Source organism: Nesoenas mayeri (assembly GCF_963082525.1).
Source record: "Nesoenas mayeri genome assembly, chromosome: 18".
NCBI lineage: Eukaryota > Metazoa > Chordata > Aves > Columbiformes > Columbidae > Nesoenas > Nesoenas mayeri.
Window position 1 is genome coordinate 5,755,000 of NC_137566.1, and position 23,037 is coordinate 5,778,036.

Sequence of the window (23,037 nt, forward strand, 5' to 3'; positions counted from 1 at the left end):
GACACTTTGGGACTTGCGCTCCCCTGGCTTGCTACAAGCAGAGGGTTTGGAACGTATCCGAGTGGGGTGCGTGCACAGAAAAATAAGGGCCCTTCGCAGATGGAGGGAGGATGGCAGGGCACTGCTATCACCATAGTTCACCGCAGCCCAGCTGCAGCGCCGTGAGGGTCCGCAATAGGAATGCTGCAGCCCCCCCTCCCCACCCAACAGCGGCTGAGCAAGTGCCCTTTTAGAAAGGGGAAATAATTCATTTCAATTAAACGCGCCTGGTGCTCCAAACGAAACCAATTAATTCTCCCCATCTGAAAGCTGATTAGCCAGGATATCTGGGTAAATGGATAATAACAGGCTAATAACCCCCTCCTGTCCCCACACACATGCCGGTGCCGCCGTGAGGTTTTTGACACAGCGTTGCCGGCGTAATTGCAGCATCTGTGAACAATCACGGAGTGAATTCAGCCACCAATGGCAGGTGGCACTGTCCCCAGGAGCAGGGAGGGACTGGGCACGGATGGCCACTTTGGAGCCAGCCCATGTCCCAGTTACCCCCTCTGCCCCCACAGCAGCATCGATCGTGGCACTGGGACCATCCCCTGCAGCAGTCCAAGACCCCAGCTCGACCCTCCAGGGGCAGCCACTGGCAAGAGCTTTCCATCTCTGATCTCTTCTTGTTGTTTTCTTTTCCCCCACTTGGAATGTGTTGATTAACTAAAAAATACCTTCCAATAGCGTATTTTTGGTTAAGAGCCATCTCCAAGCCAGATCGCACACAGAGGAAAACAAAGCCCTCAATCCCGCTGCCATTTTCAAATCAAATTTCCTTTTACTAATTTGACAGGCCTGTTTTGAAAAATCTAAATTTAAAGCTAAAATAAAGTTAGATTCCACGGCTAAATGGGAATCAGGATGAAGTACTTCAAACGGAGCTAATAAAGCCCTTCTACCTACACCTTTCAGCTCACAAAGCACCTCTCTGCTCCTTATTTGCTGCTCCTGATGCAGACGGTGGGTACTGAGCTTTGCTTTGCTTCCCCCCACGGTGCACACACACACCCCAACAGTGTATATTTAGCTTTCGAGAGGCAGGAAAACCACCTCCCGCTCGGCTCCAGCTCCATGGCAGCTCACCTCGGTGCAGTGCCCGTCCAGCCGGCTGGGCTGGGTTCACAAGTGCACCTCTAATCTCAACTAAGCCCAGCCCATGCAACGCTCCCATCTTCAGAGGAGACCTGGCCTCCTGCAGAAGAAACAGCTTTCCCTGAGGGGAGAGTACGAAAGGGAGATGAAGATACAGCTGTGTGTTTGTGGAGAAGCCTGCCTGAAAGGTGAAGGGGGGAGGCGAGGAGAGAGAAACATCCAGGCAGCACATGGGTTCCTCCATCTTTCAAACCCTCCACTTGCTCCAAATAAAAAGAACCTCTTGGTCCCCAGGTGCTCAGATGGTGTACTCAGCATCCAGCCTCCTTTCAGGCTTTCATCGCAAAAGATTAATTTCCCACAGGACAAAGGGCACCACAAAAATAACAGCATCTCTAGTACACCGTATAGACAGAGCACTGGAAACTTGGTTCAACCTTTCTGGTCTGTGCCCATGTGGTCCTTGTCCAAGCCCCCAAAACAGGGAGCTCAGCACACCCAGTCGATGTGCAAAACACCGAGGTGAAGACAACCTTCCAGTCCATGGCTGGAGAGCACCTGGATGTGGGACCTGGTGAAATCAGCGCCCCACGTGCCACCCAGAGTGGTACCCAGGAGGAGCAGACCCAGCCACATGGAGCATGGGCACGTCCCATTTTTCAAGGAACACCCTGGAAAAAAAAACCCACACAAGTGCTTAGACCACTCTTCTTAAAAAGCAGACAGTTGTCCATACATGTGTCTGCAACCTCTGGCCAAGGAGCCCTGGGCAATGCTGGGGCAAGAAGAGGATGCCAGCCCACGTTCCGGCTTGATATCAGGAGCAAGGTACTGAAAGCTAAATCCTCAGAGAGAAACATTTACAGGGAAAGGATTTCCATCAATCACTTCAAACCACCTGCTTATTTAAACCAGATCAAACATTGTAAAATTTATTTGAAATATTAGGCAGTTGCAAAGCCAGGCTGAAGGCAGCGTGCTGGCAGGGACACATGTTTTGGGGGGTTTGTAAGGCTGCTCCCCCTCAGGGCAGTCACAGTCCAACCCCAAATCTTCATCAGATAGGGCAGGTTGGAACAGCCACCTGGGGGAACTGGGAAGTCTTGCAGAACAGGATAGAGAAACATCCATCACCAGTGACAAAGGGTTATTGATCCTGCCCAAAGGCACAGAGATGGATTTAATGACCTCTCCAAATCCCTTCCACCCTGGAGATCCTAAAGAAAAGTAATCCTCATCCTGCAAAACCTTCAAGCAAGGCACCAGCTCTAGAACATCCCAACTGATGCAAGCGCTGTCAACATAGCAGGCAAGTGTGGGAGGTTTGGGGATACCAAAAAACAACTCCCTCACTCAGAAAATACGAAACACAACACAACCCTGCAGTCATAAACCACCACACCTTCCAAAGCAAAACCACTTCAGCATTAACCTGAAAAACTTGTTTAAGCAAATGACAATGAAAAATTAGCACGGCTGCAATCGTGCAGCCTGGGGCGCGCAGGTGGAACTTCCATTCGCACCCGCGCCTCACCAACCCCCAGAGCTTGGGGACCGAAGGGACCGAAAGCAGCGTTCCAGGGAGGTGCAGCGCACTGAGACATTGACGGGTGCAAAGGCAGCAAGGGTCATTTGCTGATCCACTTCATGTTTGACTTTTCAATATTTGCACTGTCAGGATGTTTTCCAGCACAAATAATCGTTTAAACCTGAAACTTCCCAGAACAAAAACATACAATTAGCAATTCCCTCACCAATTGGGAAAGGAAGAAGTCCAAGGCACAATTTAAGTCTGTATGAAACAGAAAAGAGCAAAAAAATAGCTACAGATGAATGCAGTTAAATTAAAAAAAATAAATAAGGCATGATTCCTATTTCTGTACATTAAACCCTACAGATCCCAGCTCAGTGAAAACTATATATACACACATACATATGAAGTTTATATTTCAAATATATATATATGGACACACATATAGAGATACATAATATGCATGAAGGTGTACTTTTGGTCATACATCAGCTTTGCATATGTGCCTGCTGAAGTGTCCCAGTGCGATGCCCAGACCTGTGATACACCAAGGGGCTGGTGGGACCCCACGAGCAGCCCCCAGCACCGGTGGGACCCCACAAGCAGCCCCCAGCACCAGCCCGAGAGCTGCGATGCTGAACATACACACACAGGAGCTCACATCGTCTGTGCTGCGGAAAAGGTCAGAGAAGCATATGGCGTGCACACCGGGTGCTGGAAGGACGATGACCTCCTCTTCCTCCTCCTCAGCAATTTTTAGAGCCTTGTGCAACGTGAGCCAGGTCTCCAGCTGCCCTCGCTCGAGGGGACAAGAGGAACAAGGGCATTTTTCTCTGCTGTCAAATGAGACGCGAGACTTGCGTGCATCCTCTGATGTGATACAGCTTCAAGCCTTGAGCCTCAGCCCTCTTCTCTGGGATGGTCACACCGCTGTCACCCCCGCACAGCATCACACTGCGTACAAGCCTTTTAGCTGGGGACAGATCTACTGGGACATACCAGCAGTGGCTGGAGAGACAACCCACCTTTCAAATCCAGTTTACCCACATAGAAGATCAAGCTGTTTCCAAAATCAGGGCGGTTTGTGCACTCAGTGCTCCATGTACTCACCTTCCTCATGCCATACCCCTTCTCCTGCACCCAGCTCTCCTTCTCTTGCCCATTAACAGAGAGCATAAAATCCCTCTCCAAGGTGAGCTCTCATTTCTCTTGAGCGTTAACATGATCCATGAGATGGGGCTTGCCCCTTTTCACCTCCCTTCTCTGCAGAAACCCCCCTGTATCTTTACGTCTCTTCATTTTTCATTCATCCCTCCCTCCTCATGTGAAACAGGGATGCTCCACAACCTTGCCAAGTGCATTGAGAAGAACTTGAATGACATAAGAACTACTCCCAAAGAGTGACTTAGTACTGATTACCGCATTAGCTGCTCTCCTGACCGACATCCCAGTGCTGCTGCCCATCACCTAAAGGACACAGGAAGCCACAAACCAGACGTGGAGGACAAGAGGAGAATTATCTGCCCATCCCCAGCTTCTCAGTCTGGGAACCAACAGAGCTCAGGGAAAGCAACAGCTACAGCATCCCAGGGTCATCTCTCAAAATGGAGAGCAGAGGGTGAGCAGAACCACCCCAATAACATAGGGGGTCTCCCAACTCTCAGAGAGGACCAGCTTTTTGAAGACATATGGCTCCTCTCTATACTTCGAGCAATGACTCCACCACGCTTCCAAATTCCAGCTGCCTCAGTGGTTTTTGCAGATATTTCCTCTTTCTTTGCAATCATTTGGTTAATAAGATGAGCAGGTTGGGCTCATTTATTTTGGACGCTGTTCTTGGGTCATTAGCAGAACGGCTAATCATTGCATTGGCAGAAAATATCACTTCTGCTTCAGAGCTGGCTGCATAGCACAGGGAGGGGGAGAAAGAGCTTGACAGAGCCTTTTAAAAGAAATAACACAAAAAAACAAGTTCCACGCCTCTAGAAGTGGAATTTTCCTCTGCCATCTCCCAAGGTACCCATGGGCAGGATGAAGCGGGTAGACTGTAGCGCCCGAGGCTGCTCTGCAGAGCTCACACTCTCTCCCATGCACTTGCCACCTCTGAGCGATGCTGAACTGCAGCAACGTGTCCCAGTGATGCTCAGCCCTCTGGGAAACAATCCCCTTCCTCACCCACAAGCAAAGCCAGGCGGGACACTGAGAGCCCCGAAGTAGAATGTGCAGGAGCCCCTTTCTGGGATGGTTTAGGAGAGTATATTGGATGTGATGCCTGTGCTTGGTTTGCAGCACCTGAGCACCGAAAGCTACCTGCAGAGAGCTGTTGGAGACATTTAAAGAACAAACTGTACTTGGTGGTGAAGGCTGGAGTGCCAGTGGGGATGCTGAGCCGCCAGGCATTTGCAGAGCCCTTTCCACTTCACCCTCGAGAGGAAAAAGCAGAGGTAAAAGACAAAGCCTCACAACACAGCTGTGCAGAAACGCAACAGCAAAGGTGCTCCCCAGGCTCAGCTGCTGCAAAACCGTCTCTCACCAAGGGCCCCAGGAAAAAAGTTCCCCTGCAGACAGACATTCTCCATCCTGCTACCGCCGGGAGCAGGGATGCAGAACTGCTGCCTGCACCCACTGACCTGGCAAGGGCAGAAACGAGGTGCTGGGGGGGTGCAACAGCTGGACACCGCACAGGTTGTCCCGTCCTTTACGAGATCTGTGGCCAGCACACCTCCTGCTCCCGTCCTCCCACTTCATCTGGTCCCTCCTGCTCTCTCCAGTGCCGCAGCTGAGAGTCCCAATGTGCTTGCCAAGCAAGTGCTGCAAAGCTGTTAGACAGGGAGGGAGCTGGGCAGGGCGACAGGGCAGCAAAGGCTGGGAGGAGGCTGTGGAGTGGGATGATGACAGCAATTTGTCCCCCACCTCTCCCTAGGGTGCTCTAGCTTGCCTCAAGCCACATCATGCCAAGGATCTTCCCCATATCCCCATGGGACCATCACACAATGCTCTCCAGGCAAAGCACCCCCAGCATGATTGCAAAGCCAGTGGCTCGCCGGGGAGCCCAGCGACAAAAGGGGAGCTGGGAGCTCTGCAGGTCTCTTTAACCAGAGAAAGGGAAGAAGAAGATTTGGGAGCTAATTTAGAGCTTGGATTTCCTAAGCCTTTTCAGCCATTGAGGCTATTGGCAGGCAGCATTACAGCCCCTGCCAGTCTCAGCGGCTATACAATGTCCTTCCCTTGGCAAGGGCAGCGACGGGGAAAAAATAACTCACAAAAAACAAGGGACATGTGATGGAGAGCTCGGCTGAAGCCTTCCTCCCCCCGCTGACCTGCATGCCAAGGAGGAAGAGCACGAAAAAAGTGAAAAGTGGCCATTTAAAAAGATTTTAAAAACCCACACCACTTCTTTTGCTAAGGGGAACGCGGCAGAGCTGAGGGGATGGAGCTGCGGCAGGAGGTGACCGGACACATCCTGTGGCCATCGCTTTGCTTGTTGGCCAAGGTAAAGCCATCGCCCCTTCCACATCCTCCAGCCAGCACGGTCTCACTGCCTCCTTTACACACAGGAGGGAGCAGCTGCGCTTCGCTCAGCCCCCCATGCCCCGTGCTGCTGTACAAAGCCCCCAAAAGCAACACCAAGGTCTCCCAGGGAGGCATCACACCAACCCCAGCCAGCCTGCAGAGGGGCAGGGTGCACTGCTCTGCCAACAGGCCTGAGTGCACGGGGGAGAAACAGAGGGATTTTGCCTCAAAATGTCATGACCCAAAAGGGAGGGTGGCTGGCAGAGAAGCTGCGCACACAGCTGTCCCAAAAGAGGGGACCGCTCTGCTGAGGGTGCTGCAGCAGGACGGAGCTCAACAGCACCCAGGGGGTAGAACCCTCTGCAGCCAGAACATCGCAGCTCGGAGCAACAGCTTCCCAGAGAAGGACAGGATGAGTCCATTGTTTATTTTTTTAATATATATCTATATCTATATATATATTTTTTTTTTTTTTTTCAAGGGAGAAGAAAGGAAGGAGACTTTTTGGGAGAGCCATCCAGCCCAGGAACAACCCGAGTGCAGCACATGCACAGGGACACCAGGGTGACAGCTCCCAACTGCATGAGACTGTGCACAGCTGAAGGACCATTTTGAAAGGGGACTGCAGACACACCTGAACCCACAGGGTCCTGAGAGGATGCAGAGGACAGAAGCCAAACAGCTATACAACCCAAGCCCCCATCATGAAGAAGAGCAGTGGGAGAAGTGGCTGCTTTGCCCTCACCATCTCTGAGGTCCCAGCATCCCAAGAATGCAGCATGAGATCAGGTCCCCAGTGCCCCACTCCATTGTCACCCCACAGAGTCCTCACCCACATCACTGATCTGCATCCTGGCGTGCGAGCTGGTCGGCAAGTTCAAATCATTAATTTCTGCAGCAGAGGGAATCTGACAGGCCCAGTGCTGACGTGAATAATGATGGATCTCTGGGAGACGCCAAGCAAAACCTGCAGCTTAATCGTAGCGAGAGACTCCTTTTGGGACATTAACCCACGCTCTCCACCCAGTTGTCCCCGCATTGCAATCTCACACTGCTGATGGCTGCAATGCTGCTCACAGCACCCACACAGGGCTGCCCATCCGTTTACTTCTGCTTTATTAAACCCACCCTCCAATGCAGACCCCTGCAGAAAGATGCTCCCAAAATGCTCCAACATTTGTAAAATCAGCAGCAAATCCAACTCAGGAGCTGTTTTCTGCTCCCCCTGCAATCACTGCCATCACCTCCTTGGTTAAACCCTGAGCTCCCAAGTTTGATGCAATGACAAAAACCATGCCCAGGACAGCAGGGAAGCTCAAGCTTGCCTAACGGGTGGCTGGTGAGACACTCCTAACCAGATATGCCTCTAGGAAGGGAAACAGAGATACTTGACATTGTTAAACCATCAGCCAGCTTTGCTGCCATCCTCCTTCACGCTTCTTTCCTCCCCATCCAAAAATAAAAAAGTAAGGGGGCTCCCCTGTCCTGAGGAGCTAGAAAGAAGGACGCTAGAAGGGAAACCGACCCGTTTCCCTGTTGGATAAAGAGCAACACAACTAATAAAGCACCAAACCCCTGAAAGCCGTGTGTTCCGCAGCAGCGCTGGGGCTGACGCTCCCGCTCGCTCCCTCTCCAGTCACTGTCATAAGGACCCAGTCCAGCGCTCGGGGCAAAGCCCAGCCAGTCCAAACAGCTCCCTGCAAAAATAACTGTTTTCCTGCAGTTTTAGATAATTGGATTTTAAAAATAAGCACAATTAGGGTTTGGGTTTTTTTTTTTTTCTTTTCCTCACTTTTCTTTTGCTGCACATCGTGAACGCAAGGCAGCTTCTTGGAGCTGTTGGAGACCTTTTAAAGGCTGAAATGGAGCCCACTCCCTCTTTTCTGGGGGGATGGAGGTGGGAGGCAGAGTGGGAACAGTGACAGGTAAAAATAACCACACTTGGCTCGATGTTGCTCCCAATTAAGCCAGTGGGAATTTTGCCCAACTTCCTACTGTAGCATCATCCAGACACGCACATAAAAAATAGTCCTCTGCTGTATTAGCAGCTTATGATGACCACAGAAAGTCACATCTGCATGATTTTCTCACCCCTGTTTCATGCTGGCAGGTATCTGAGCATCCCCTTTCACCAGGGCCAGGGATTGCAGAGGCTGAAGAAACCTGGTGGGTGATCAGACCCACTTTGTCACCCCCAACAGCACCGCATCTCCTCTGGTTTAGGCACAGTTACTCCACAAAAAGCCTGGCAAGGTTTTTCAAGGGATGTTTTATCTGCTCAGACAGTTTCACATCAGCTAAAAACTAAAGTGTAAGTGGTTTTGGGGAGGGTATGGAAAGTGTTGAAAGAGTAGAAACATTTCATTCTGACACCTTCCCGAACAAAAAGCGCTCTGCCTTTTCACAGTGTAACGTTGCCTCATGAAACTAAGTCAAATTTATTTTTAAATGGAAAAAAAAAAGCCCAAACCGAAAGCAAACACCCTATTTCTGGGGACAAATATGATATTGCATTTCATCCTGTCATTAACACTTACTCCCATCTTCAGAATTTGGCAATCAAATGAAAATTTAGTCTTTTGTAGTGCTGTAAACGTAAAAATCTTTCACAGCCTCCTTTAAGCTATTCTGCATCAGGTTCATCACAGTTCACCTTTGCACGTGTCAACGCCCAATACCGATAATACATTAACTGATGCAAGCATTTCTAACTTGCATTCAAACAAGGGTAACTACCGAGAGAAGTGAGATCTGCAGGTAACACAAAGTTGGAAGGGAAAAAGGTATTTCACTCCTTGTCTGCAGAGCGGTCCCACTGTCAAGCCTGCAGGTTCTCCCTCACAGCCGACACAGAAAGAGCAAGGGGTCAGCACCCTACACCCTGCCAGCATCGCGGTCACCAGGAGCACCCAAGGCGACCCTGGAAAACACTCTCCATCACATGCAATTACCTTGGAGGCAGGGAGCATCCACCCCCAGACACCCCCACTCCTCCCTGAGAGCTCAGCATCCACCACAGTTTTCCCAGATTGACATTTCATGACAATTTTAATATCACATGTAGTTGTGAGCCCAGCAGTTTAAAGTGATTAGATCTAGGCCTGGTAGCTGCAAAGCATTTCTGTGTTGACATCAAAGTTGTAAAGGTACCTATCGAATATTCCCAGCACTTTACACATAGGATTAGCACAGGGCTCCCGCGTGGAATTGCTCTTGTCTCCAGGAGCCCTGCAGCTTAGCAAGACCCGGTCTGCGCAGGACAGGGATGCTCCTTCCTCTCCAATCACCCTGCAAACCCGGAGCCCAAGCAGAGGAACCCCCCTAAAGCCTGGCTTTTCCATCTGCTACGCCCAGGAGGAGAGAAAAAGCACCGAGAAAAGGTCAAGCTACCAGCTACGTCCCATAGCGCAGTAGATGCACAAGTGTTTCTCCCAGACAGATGGTGGGAAGGGGAAGAGCGAGGAGGAGGAAGGAACGGAACAAGTTCAAGACAAGAATCTGCAACCGGCAACTCCCTGCGCAGCCCAGCGTGATAAAAATACAGGGTTTGCTGTCAGCAGCAGCGCGGAGGGACCCGCCACGGGGGCGAAGGCAGACGCAGGCGCTGCCTTGCTGCGTGTCCCACCTCGAGCCGCGAGCTAACGCTGCTCTGATGCTCCTCACCCCACATCCAAAACCTCCTGTGTTTTTTTCTCCATCTCCTCACCATTTCAGCATCCCCTTTGCAGCTCCACCACCCCCTGACTACACCAGCCACCTTCCCAACACGAGCTCTTACTTTTTCCCCCCCATTCTCTTATCTCAAGTTGGGAATTTTCTAAGGCTGCAGATCCCTCCCACGCGTTCGATGCCATCTGCAAAAAGCAAACCCCTCCCCAGCACTTCCTATAGCGGCTTTTCCCCCAGTACCAACTTAGATTGCTCTGGGGATGACACGGGAAAGTTAGTTTGCTACTCAGTTTGGATGAACTAAGAGTATTTATTCAGCCTTGCTTTATCAGAGATGCAAATCAAGCACTCCAGTTACATATTTTAACACAGTGGGGGGAAAAAAGCCACTAGATAGAAAGCTATAAAGTGTCTAATGTATTCACAGTAGCTAAGGTAGAAAACAGAGAGAGATTAGTGGAAAATTATTAACATAACAGGTGTCATTGTCACAGAAGTGACACTTTGAAGACAAATCCCCCCCAAAATTAATTCCCTAAATACAAGAGCACATTGTTAGCTAGATTTACTCCCTGTTTTATACCATCTCTGCAAGGCAGGAGGAGAGCAGGGAAGAGGGGGAGGGTGAATGAAAGAGCCTGCAAAAAAAGCCTACAAAATGTTGGTTAATGGGACATGATGGAAATGAAACTTGAAGGCAAAGAATGTCCTTATCCTGGGAAAGTGCAGATGCCACTGACGGCGTTGGGACAAGAAGACCGGGAGGTTTGCTTCCAGCTTCACCCACCAGCAACCCCTTACACACCAGCTCAAGTGCACGCGTGTGACTTCCTGGATGTCCCCAAGGTGCCCCAGACAGCACAGGGCAGGTCAAGCTTACCAGGGTGAAGTTCAGCTTACAGCTGTGCTGAGCTCCAGTCCCCAGACTGACAGGGTCTGCAAGAGCTCAGCCCCACTGCCTTGGACCAGTAGAGCCAGCAAAGGTCCCACTAGCCCCTTGGCCAGCCCAGAGCAGCTCAAGGAAGAGCTCAGGGCCACCTTAAGCAGATCCAGCAGGACTGCTGATGGGACATTGCCCTGGGCAAGGTGCTAACAGCTTGGTCTTTGACCAGCACAGAGCCCGCGGCTCCATCTGCGTCCCGGGGACCTGGGGATGTTCGGTCCATCTGCATGTTGAGGTAGGCATCTTCTTCGCTATCCACACATGAGGAGAGGGGATGGTATTGTCACAAAGGGACATACTCAGCCCAACTCCTGAGGTTTTGGGGCTTTTCTTTTTATTTTTTAATAAAAACAGCTCATTGGAGATCAATTTAGCTTTTTAATATCTTTCAGATAAGGAAATCTGCTGCAGCAGCAATTCTCTCCCTCCCTTAATTAATTCCTAAACATATCACAAGCTGGAAGTGCATGTTTTATGAATCTGGTTGACCTCCTGGTGCAGAAATGATGACACAGATGTTGTGCCTTCTTCACTACCTCATTACTCATGTTACACTATTCCGCAACTGCGCTGGCTGACAGGAGCTCCAATGCTGCCATCAGCAAGACACACTGCAAGGAGCCGAGGTAACGCTCAAGCGACGCTTTGCATCGACCAGAGCAGCCAGATATCCCACAGGACACACCACCATGCAAGCTGCAAGCACACAGTCGGGAAGGGAATAAATCCATTGGGAAGTTTTATATCAAGAAGGACAAAATACTGTCAGGTAGGACAACAAGGCACCACTCAAACGACAGCCAAGCAGATGGGAACACCAGAGCTGAAGGAGCCCATACGTGGATGTGTACAAACCCAACAGGATCTGGAGCAATCCCTGGGAGAGCTGTTTGCTGCGGAGGATGAAAATCATCAGCTTTTCAAAGGGTTTCAGCCTCCCCTCCCGTGCATACCAAGATAAGCCCGGTTGCACTGGTCACTCTCTAGTGACCAACAACAGAACCCAAGAGGAGGTTCAGGTTCAGGCTGGACATTAGGAAAAGGTTCTTCACCCAGAGGGTGCTGTAGCACTGGAACAAGCTCCCCAAGGAGGTGTCACAGCCCCAACCCTTACAGTGTTCAAGAAGAGACTGAACAACGTCCTCAGACACATGGTGTGAACTGTGGGGTTGTCCTGTGCAGGGACAGGAGTTGGACTCAATGATCCTTGTGGGTCCCTTCCAAATCAGGACATTGTATGATATGTGAAGGACAACCACCACTGCTGGAACACGGATACAGAAAGGCAACTGGGCTCACACAACCGGTTGGAGAAGACCTCACCATCCTGTCCAACACGCTGGATGGATGTTGTGTTCAGGGCTTGTCCCGCCAGGGTACGGCTGCCGTCACAACCTGACAATTGTGCAGGGCAAGCACAATGCCAACCACGTAAGATGCTCTGTGCAGCCAAGGTGAAACCAAGAGCCTGATGAGACACAGGCTCCTTGAGGGAGCACGGGCAGCAGAGCTTGGAAAGAGGAGAGTTACAAGATGGGTCACAGATAAGGGGGAAAAAAAAAATTAAAAAGGCAAATGAATGCACTTTTCATGGCCCCACTCATGCTCAGATATTCCTGCAGTGATTAAGAAACTAAAGAGCTGCCCCAGCCCAAGAAACTGCTCTCCAGGACATACCTGCACGAAGCATCGGGCCCCAGGACCATCCCCAGCTCCACTTGAGAGCAGGATGCTAAATCAGAGAGAAGCGTTGAAGAGCACACTTTATACCCAGCTCAGAGCCTAGTGGAGCACAGCACCAATGGCTGATCATTAGGGAAACATCAGGATGCACAAGAACAAAAAGGAAAAAGGAAACTTGTATAAATAAGAGCTAAAAAAATCCACTGGGAGACCTAGAAACCAGCAGCTAACTTGTCTACTGCCAGTAACAGCCTGCAGAAAGTAGGTGTTAAAAATGAAAAAGAAAACAGCCTGATGAGGTCTGGTCACTTTGTACTCCAGACACTGAAATGCTCCCTTGCAGGGTGACGGTATGAGATGAAACAAGGCTTTTGCTTGTTATCATTCTCAAAAAAGCCCACTGTGTTTCTGCTGGAGCAGAGGCAGGACACAGCTTGTTTTCACACCTGCACACCACGTGGGCACGGTCCCAGCTCCAGTCTCCCATAGATGGAATTTTACTGGTGTCACTCACACAGGTTTAAGGGTGGCAAACCCACCCATTCACCAGCAGGATGGGACACACGTTTGCAACCTCTTCCCAAATTTTGGTTGGAAGAGATCCTCAAGATCATTGAGTTCAACCATTAACCCTGAGAACCTCATCTCCATCTGTCCAACCCTCCAGGGATGGTGACTCCAGCACTGCCCTGGGCAGCCTGTTCCAATGCCCCACAGCCCTTTGGGGAAGAAATTGTTCCCCAGATCCAACCTCAACCTCCCCTGGCGCAACTTGAGGCCGTTTCCTCTGCTCCTGGCGCTTGTTCCTGGGGAGCAGAGCCCGACCCCCCTGGCTCCAAGCTCCTTTCAGGCATTTCAGAGATCAGAAGGTCTCCCCTCAGCTCCTGTTCTCCAGCTGAACCCCCCAGGTCCTGGCATCCCACAGGGTCAGGAGGAGTTCTGAGATACAATGACTTTTTCAAACATCTGCAAGATGGGTCAATGCAGAGATATAACATGAGATAAACCACTCCTGTCCTACCAATCCCCATCCCTCCCCAAGAGCCCAGTAAACCAGCCCCCACCCACAGCAAACGCTGCTGGACGTGGCCTCAGGTCTGAATTTACGACAACGCAGAGCAATAATTAAACAGGGACGCAAAATGGTGTGGAACAACAGAAAAATAAATATCTCTGATGTTTTGTTAAATTCGGCAATTTACAAGGCTGGAATAATTAGTGGTTTAAAATGTTTTGACACAAGCAGCCCCAATAATCATGATAAATCATATCAGGCATATGCCCAGATCCTTGAAGTGACAGATGACAAACAGAGCAGTGGCAAGACGCTCCATCACGCGGGGAATCATTGAGTTAATGGAAGAATTATTGCTTCTGAAATCCACTCCAGTCCTGTTGTGGGGAACATTCCAATTTATCAAAGCCAAATGAACATTAATTGCTGCAGCCTGGTAAGTTTTCGAGCTGCTGTGACCTTCATTGAATTTTAATCCAAAACAGATAAGATTTACTTCCACACGAGAGGAAACAACACAATTAAACCCAAATGACAGCTAAGATTATGGGGAAAAAGCACAACAGGAGTAATGACAAAAATATTGATTCCTTTCTACTTGACATTGCGTGAAAAAAAAAAGGTAAATAAATAAAATCTAGTATTTGCATATTTGTTTTTTTCCCCTTTCTCCCTTCTTTTCATTTGGGAGACAAATTTCAGGTGCTCAAGCCAAGAGGAGAGGGGTGGCACACAGTAATGGAGACTGAATTCCCTTTAACTGCAGTAATTAATGTTATGTCTCATTGGGGAGAGATTAAGAAAAAACAGTGAGGAAAGGAAAAAAAATTAAAATCAAGTATTATTCTGCTCTTAAAGATGCCCTTGAGCTCAGGAAGGGAGGTGTGAAGAGGGTCATGGTTGCCCAGGGCTTTTGCAGGGGCAGATGGTGGCCCCGGGGACACAGACACCGGTGGCCTTTTGGAAGCAAATCCACTCCAAAGAAAGCCACGTACTGACCATCAAAATCAATGGAAGAAGGAGTAAACCCAGGATTTACACCCTCCCAAAGCCCACACACAGCGCAGAGGGGAGATCTAGGCTTTAGAGGCAGAGGAAGAGTGACCAGCCAAGTCATTACCATCTACACAAATGCAAAACAACATTCCCATCAGAGAGAGCTCAGCTCAGAGATGTTGCGCTGCCCAATAAAGCTTTGCCAGAGTCCTCCCTAAGTGCAGGATTAGCAAGATTCCCCCAGGCAAACCTTCCCTGGCTTTCCATAACTCAGCTGGAGGATGAAGAGACAGGTAAAAGTCAGTGTTACAGCCACTTACAGGAGATGGAAAGAAGCACTTTCCCATGTCCCCTCCTGTCCCCTGCAGCGAGATGCTGGGCTGGTGATGAATGGGGCACACAGACCCTGAATGCCAAGGCAGCGCTGGGGTGGGCTGAAATGCCTCCTGCATAGCAGGAGCAGTGTTTTAGTCTATATAGAGCATGTAGGAGACATCAGGCTTTATGGCAGGAAGCAGGAGAAAAGGTATTTATCATTGAGTCCAACCATAATCCAACACTGGCACTACCCCATGTCCCTGAGAACCTCATCACCATGTCTGTTCAACCCCTCCAGGGATGGTGACTCCAGCACTGCCCTGGGCAGCCTGTTCCAATGCCCCACAGCCCTTTGGGGAAGAAATTGTTCCCAAGATCTAACCTCAACCTCCCCTGGTGCAACTTGAGACCGTTTCCTCTGGTCCTATTGCTCGTTACTTGGGGAGAAGACACCAACACTCTCCATGGTACAACCTCCTGAATCTGAGAAGCTGGGCAAGAGTACCTGGGATGTCCAGCTGCATCTCAAGGTAGGAAAAGGGATACGGATGTGGCAGGTGATGGGAGGACAGGAGCAGGGTACCACGGATGTGATGGTTGGGAACCCCGCTGCTGGGGAGGCAGGAGGGCTCAAGGGATGAGGGCTCTCTGGGATGCGATGTAGTCAGGGTCAAGGAGGAAAGTAAAGGCATAGGAAGGCAGCTTGAGCACAGCCCAGGGTCTCAGATGAAATATTTCCCCCAGGAGACAAAGATTTTTGCCCTGTTTTACTTTAGCTACATAACTCAATGTAGTCTTGAAGCAGGTTTAAAAAAAACAAAAACCAAACCACAAACACAATAAAATACATGTTTATCTTCTGCTAGTAACTCAAAACTTGGCCTGGGTTCTCTCAAAGTGTTAATGAATTTTCTAAAAAAACCTGGGCAAAGTTCCAAGCCTGTGCTGCAATCCTGACCCAGGGCAGAGACGCCCAGGGCTTTTGTCTCCCCAGGGACACACGTGCAGTCCAGATCCCATCCCAGACCACATCCCCACCTGGGACTTCCGCTGCCATTGAGAGGAGTATCACGATTTATAAAGAAATTGGAAGCACGTCTCATTCTGTGCTGGAGGAGGATTATTTGTCTCCCGTCCTCTCCCTGCTTTTGCAGAAGGGCAAGAGAAGCTCAGGGTTAACTCTCACACCAAAGCCATGCCATGGGCTTCAGCGAGATGTGGCCAAGCATACTTCATTGGCTAACTCAGAATTAGACTACAAAAACATTTCTTCTGTGATATGCACAGTGACACCTTCAGCTCCAGTCCATGGCACTGCTCCTACCACGCTCCGAGGTGCAGCATTCGTTTCTCCCCCCAAGCATCAATTGATTTCAATCATCATGTCGTTTTTTAGAACAATCAGCTTCAGCAACGTCTGAGGTCCAGGACTGAATCTCTCCATGCCGAAGAAAATTTGCATTTCAAGCAATCGCACTAATCACCAGGGTCCAGAGCCAGTGTCCCCCCGCAGCCACCGGTCTCTTCTCCAAGGCACAGGTTTGCCCATGATAACAAAGCCATCCCACACCCAAACCAGAAATCGAGCTTTTCACACCCCAGACTCCGGGTTTGCTGTCGTTATTCCTTGCTCTGTCTCTCACTTATTTTTTCAGGCTCATTTTCTAGGTATGCCAGTGTTACCCTTTTTCCCCCGCAATACTCCATCACACTGACATTTTTAGCAGGACATAAGAAACACTTCCAGTCCAACCCAGGAAGCTGCAGTCCCCGACTCCTCTCCCTCAAAAGATATATATTTAAGTTGTAAAAGAGAAACAGCTGCTTGTTCCAATGGGGAAGAAAAAAAAGGCTTTGTGCAGTCATCATCTCTGCTCCTCCTTCCAAAACAAGGAGCAGAAGGTGTGGAGATGACGCATGGCTTGCAAGATCTGAACAGATGCACCTTTTGCAGAGGGTTGCTGCAATGGGAACCTCCATCCCATAAAACACTTTCTTCGGGCAGATAGGTGTCATGCATATACACAGGAGCTACAAGCCTAACTTCTTTTTCTTTTATTGGCACGATGATTTGCCCAACAGGAGTTAAAAGACAATAAATTTAGTCCCATTTTACCGATAGAGCGCTAAAGCACAGAGGAATGATGGATCAGATCCAAATACATAAGCAACCACTTCATAAGATACTGATATAAGCATTTTGAAAGGCAACCGAGCACGTACACGATATGTTAACAAAAGGTCACATAAACACCTGAGATGGAGACATTCAAAGCATCTGGATCACCCTTTTACTTTTAGATCAGACTCATCCTTTGCAAGAGAAGGAACATGCTACAGCCCATACTCACTTGATAGGTAGAATTCAGTTTCAGAAAGCTTCAAGAAGAAATGACCAAGCCCAAAACTTTGCCTTTGCACAGGCACAAATGCAAGACTAAGGAGAAATACTCCATTAACAACTTGCCAGTAGCCAGTAAAGACAGGAGGGACCATGAGCTTCCCTGTCACCCCCCAACAGCTTCTTCCCTATAGTCTGTTTTCTTATTTTATTTCAATTTCTTAAAAGACCAACCACCTTTTTTTGGTTTTGTTCTGGCTCATTCAAACACATCTCTCGCTCTCTAGAGGCCCAAACAAGAAGGGACATGCACATTTGCAAACCAGACTCACCAGCTCCTTATCACCACCCTCCCACCACCATCCAGCTGCCAACCGCTGTCCCCTCCCAGACGATCCCCTGTCCCCGCAGATGCCACTGTCAGCTTCCACTCACCATGACCGAGATATGAAGAATGTGCATCTGCTCCTCCACGATCTCTGAAGGCTCCTGGAGGCTGGGGGGGGTGGCCCGGGAGAGATGCTCAGCGCTGCTCATGGAGACGTGGAAGTACAAGGTGCCATTCTCCAGCCACTGCTGCTTCCAGTGCACCAGTGAGATGTCAGCCACGGTCCCCGACATCTCTGCAGGGACACAACACGCAACCGGGGATCAGTGTTTTTCTCCATGATGCTAAAAGGCAATATTCTTAACAGTCCTGGAAATCAGGACTTCAGAGTCCGACCCCTCGTACTGCCTCTGGAGGAGCCTCAGCATCAGGGTTTTTTTGGCCTTCGCCTGCCATTTTCCCAAAGTATAAACAGTAACAGTTGTCTTCCTTAATAAAAAGCAAGGGGTTCTGAAGTGCCTTGGGATTTCTGGATTACAAAGACAACAACAACTGTAAATAACACACTGCACAGGGCGCCTTTAACCTCCCATAGCTCTCCCAGTAAAAAGGCTGGAAGAAGCTCCCAGAGCTCTGCAGCCAAGCCCAGGGGAGCTTTGCTGCTTGGCACAGGGTAGAGGGAGGACGCTTGGTGCCAAGCAAGCCAAAATGCAGCCATCAGTACACATTCTGCTGGCGTTCACTACAAAACCTTCTTCCAGGCAGCAACCTTAACACTAGAGCCGTCTTTAGCAGGGACAGTCCCAGCACAGACTAACAAGCACCAGTGAGACAACCAGCAGGCTTGATAAATACATATCGGTCCTGGGGTTGCATGTCTGCCGGTCTTCCTCTGCCTCCTCCTGTTAGTTTTATATCCCATTCGATCCCAATCTACACAGCATAAGCATCCTGGGAGCCAGGATCACAGCATCCCAGCGCACACATCCACTGCGGCAGCTTTCCCCGGCTTCGGGTACCACATCTGATTCATCAGGGGCTTGGACGATCCAGGCACCGTGGAACCGAAAGCCGCAGATCCTCAGGCTCCAGCACAGTGGGAGCCGGCAGCTCGGAGCCTCAGCTGCCGCAGAGACAGGCACGAGCGCTGACAGCTCCACAGCTGCCCATCAAGTTTTAAACCCATCTCCGCAAAGAACTGATTTGGCAGTTTGGCAGTAAAATCAAAGCGGAATAAAAAACACTAGCGCAAAATGAGCCAAAATATTTCTCCTTCCACCACCTCTCTTTTTTTGTGTTTGTTTTTCCATTTGCAATATAAGCAATGGGAAGCAAGTCAGGTCCTCTTAGTCACCAGGCCCACGGCTTTGGCAATCACCTGCTTTGTGGGAGACCCAAATTCAATTCCCTCCTATTTGGAAAGAACAATCAGCTATAACAGACCATGACCTACATTCCATACAGTGTGTTGGCTCCAGAAAGGCTGGCAGCCGTGGTGGGAACACAGATGAGGTCCTTCTCCACACCTTGGCCAGGGAGCATCACCCCGGGGAGGGTCCGTGGGGAGGACACAGGGCTTGTTCTCCTGTGGGCAAAGTGGCCAGCAAATGGCAGTGGCATTCTGCATTTTATTTCCCTAAACTCAGCTGTGCAAAAGCCCATTCATGTGAAGGAACAAGCCCAGTGAGGCTGTTTGAGGAGTAACCCACACATTTTGGGCAAAGACACTTCAAGACACCCAAGTTGCGGCTCATGAGCAGCCATACAGTCTACAAGACCAGGCACTTCTACAGACTCACCTCCCCACCCAGAAAAAATACCATTTTATTAATCAAGAACAGTTTTTCTTACCCCTGAAATCAACACATTTTCTAGCAGCAAGCTTCTGGCTTTCCATCATAGACTAAAACAGAGGCAACCACCCCCTGCTCCCCAAGAAACCCCCATCAGGTCCGCAGTCCTGCAGGATCCCCCTTGTCAAGGGCTGGGACAAGGTTACCCCATCACTGCCAACTCTGTGATTCAGCACCTCACTAATTATACTCCTGACATAACCTGAGCTGGTTGCACTGCCACCTGAATCTAATCAGAGGGCTGTGCTCATTATCTCTGCCTCCCGAGCACAGTGCTGGTCGTTATCCCCCATCTCAATGCACATCTGAGCACTCAAAGGAGAAAAACTAAACAGCTCCTGATCATGCATGGGATCCATCAAGAGCCCACGTTTGCACTTTGGAGGGGACACGTGAACTTCCTGTCCTATTTCTGACATTGCAATGAGATCGCTCCTAATAATCCCTTCTCTCCTTTAATATAAATAGCTGTTTGCTGGAGCAAATCAGCAGCAAGAGGTGTTGCTTGCACTCTTTACCCTGTAAATCAAGCCAGCTCTGCGGCTCGCACTGCAGGACAGCAGCTTGCGCAAGACCTGGGAATCTAACGAAATTAGGGTTTTGTGTCTCTCACCTCCAAAAAGGTTAAAGCAGAGAAGGTTTGTTATAGTGGTAAAAGTAAGAACAAAATGGAAAAGCATCAGGGCTGCCTAATTGCAGTTGTCTTCCTAGCAATACTTGAGAGATCTGTACTGAAAAGCATCTCTTTGTCTAATTAAAATTGCAATAAATGCTGCTTTCAGGAGCAAAAGCGCTCATTGAGCTTTGGGACGGATATCACAAACTCTTCCACAGAGGCAAACAGGCCACGGGGCAGCACAGAAGCATCAAGACACAGGACTCTGGTTACACAAAACCACCTTAATTCTGCTCAGAGAAACAGTCACCCACAGGAGAGGATGATTTACAGTATTAACACACATCTCTGCAGCAGAACTTTCCAAAAGAGCTCAGGAAAGATTATAGCACCCCGACATGATGCCACCAGGACCCCAACGCTGCGATTCCCAAAGGCTACATCACATTAGAGAAACGGGGAAAAAAACCTGCAAGGTCAACCTTTCTCCAAATTCTTTCCCTTGGGCACACATTTTTGCATGGGATGTTTAAAAGGATCACAGCGAACATTTCTGGGGAGTTCTGAGATACAGGCAATTTTTTGGATTTTAGCCTAGACTGAAGATAAGCCTGTTTCATTTTCAAAAGGTCTCTTCCAAAAGTAGAAACTTCAATTTAACATTCATTTCACAATTTTAAGCAAACCCAGCAGCAAGGCAATTTCTGACGAAAGTTGACTTGCCAAGCCTGGGTATCATTTACCATACATTTATAAATAACTATACATTCTTCACCCCTGCAGCCCGCGCTGCAGAAACCTGGCCATTCCCACTCCCAGCACTGCCAGGACATCGTGAGCCTTCAATCACATTCACTGTTTACAAAGAAAGAAAAGCCTTTTCAAGCCCCGTTAGCTGCTGAACTCTTCGATATCCAAACGCGGGGAAGTTTCTTGGCCTCATATACTTGACATGAATATTACGCTGGCTGTGTTTCACTGGACACACATTGTCACCCCACTATCTACACGGTAGTTACAGCAGCGATAGCCCATCCATCAGAAAGGATGCAATAGTCTGCGGCAAGATTGCCTGTTATCAGAGCTTTCAAATGCTTTTGGAACAAATTAAGGGCATTCCTGCACCAAAATAGAATGAGATACAGTTAAGGTTTTAAATGGGCAGCAATGGAAAAGCACTTGTAGTCTATAGCCATTTAAAATCTCAGCATCTTGCAGACAGGGAGTTCTCAGCCTGGCTTCAAACACAGTTTTGTGGGTAAAACACCGAGCAAAACAGCCAAACAGACCACAAAACATCTGCCATGCCAACTTCCTACCTTCTCCCTGTGCCCGATGGAGAGGAGCAGGGAAGGGATGACAAAGGTCCCAGCAGCACCCAGCCAGACCCCTGCTCATCATCTTCCAAAGCCCACAGATACTCACATTTCTCCATCCCACAGCAGAGGACTTGGGGAGCCCACTCCTCCTGTGACCAGAGCAGAGATGTCTCTGTGTCTCCTCCCCAAACCCACCGGCCCCAACTCCCCACACCTGTCCCTCATCTCCCATCACACAGTTCAGCTGAGCCCCATGGCAACGCTGCCTCCCCCCACAGCCCCACCAGCCTTCCACATCACCTAACGATCACCTGAATTTAATACAAGGGCACACAGAGCATTTTCTTTTTTTGCCCTTCCTTGGGCTCTGGGTCCCATAAAACTACAATTTCCACGTGTTTCTCAGAAAACAAACAAGCAATCCAAGCAAAACCCTTCAGAGGGCTCAGGACCCGGGCTCATGCCCTTCAGAAGGTCACCTGCCCAGGGGGAGGTAGGGGACATGAGCAACCACAGCAAGATCTCTTCCAACTCATTCCCTAATGCCATTTTTCCCTTTGCCATTACTACAAACCTTACACACAAACATTTCACTGGAGTCTTCAACTCGTATTACAATCAAAGTTAAAAAGCAAAAGGGCCTAAATGCATTTGGTTGGGAACCAAGACGATTCCCATAAAAGCAGATTATGCTGACATGATGAATATAAAATGAAACAGCAGATATTAAAGTTGGAGGATTGTTACTCCGTGCCTTCGGGCTCCTGGCCGCCCTACCCACCTCCTCCCTCCTCTCCACCCCGTCCCGCGCTGTTTTACTGAAGGCAGAGATGGATGGATCGCCTTTTCACCTCTCCTTTCTCCAAGGCAGACTGCCAGGCTTCAAGTCAAATATTCACTGGCTCCCCCCAGCCCCCCCAACCTTATGCAATGCTTCAACATTCATCAGCGATTCGGGAGGTTGCAGCCCTGCCTTATCTGTCACGGCGTTTTGCAAAGGCTGCTTTGTATTTAATTGGCTTGTTCTCGCTAATCTACCATGATTATTGTATTTTTATTTAATTCTTGAAGGTCATTATTAAAATAAGCCATTTTTGCTTATGGCACTTCATCCCTGCACAGTTCCCCACCCCTAGATAACCAACCCCTCCTTGCGCTTCCTCTCCTCCGCTCCCCAGCGCTGTTCAGACCCTGGGACCTGCCGGACACCTTTGCAACAAGGACCAAGCCCTTGGTGTGACGGGTGAGAAGCCTGTGAGTAATTTTCAGCGTGTGGATCCAGGTTCCTGCTGCCTTTTTCCTCACCACCCGCTTCATCCCCACGGGATCTGCACCCTGCAGCCAGACTCCATCAGCTCACCTGCACACCTCATCCTCCTAATGTATCGGCAGGGAAAAAGCCAGAGATCTGGTTAGTGATTATATTTCCTTTTACGGCAGGCTCAGAAACACGATCCCATCTCGCACAAAACACCAGCACCGACAACAGCATCGTCGTTGTCTTCCCCGTGCGTCACCCCTAATCCTGCAATCCTGTTTCCCCCGCTATTAGTCCGGGGGCTCTTCTGACTTAATGTTCTCCAGAGGCACCAACCTCCGGTGAAGTGTTAGTTTATAGATTCTTCGGCGCTAGCTACCACTTATGCTAATAACCCAAATTTATGCAGAAAGTCATAAACACAGAGCTCTCCCCAGTGCCCTTGCCAGCACAGGATTGCTCCCTGTGGAATAGATTATCGCTCTCTGTGCAGACTGGCTCCAAAACTACTCTAGTA

General features: G+C 49.4%; 1 protein-coding gene across 1 annotated transcript in view; it reads right to left on the reverse strand.

Annotated features, from left to right (window-relative positions):
• Window positions 1–23,037, reverse strand: part of ASTN2 (astrotactin 2) — a gene marked incomplete at its 5' end in the record, with an annotated part of 313,041 nt that overhangs the window by 245,646 nt on the left and 44,358 nt on the right. Inside the window, one exon of the mRNA XM_080356001.1 lies at window positions 17,582–17,769. Coding sequence (XP_080212127.1) covers window positions 17,582–17,769 — 188 coding nt within the window. The remainder of the gene's footprint in view (window positions 1–17,581; window positions 17,770–23,037) is intronic.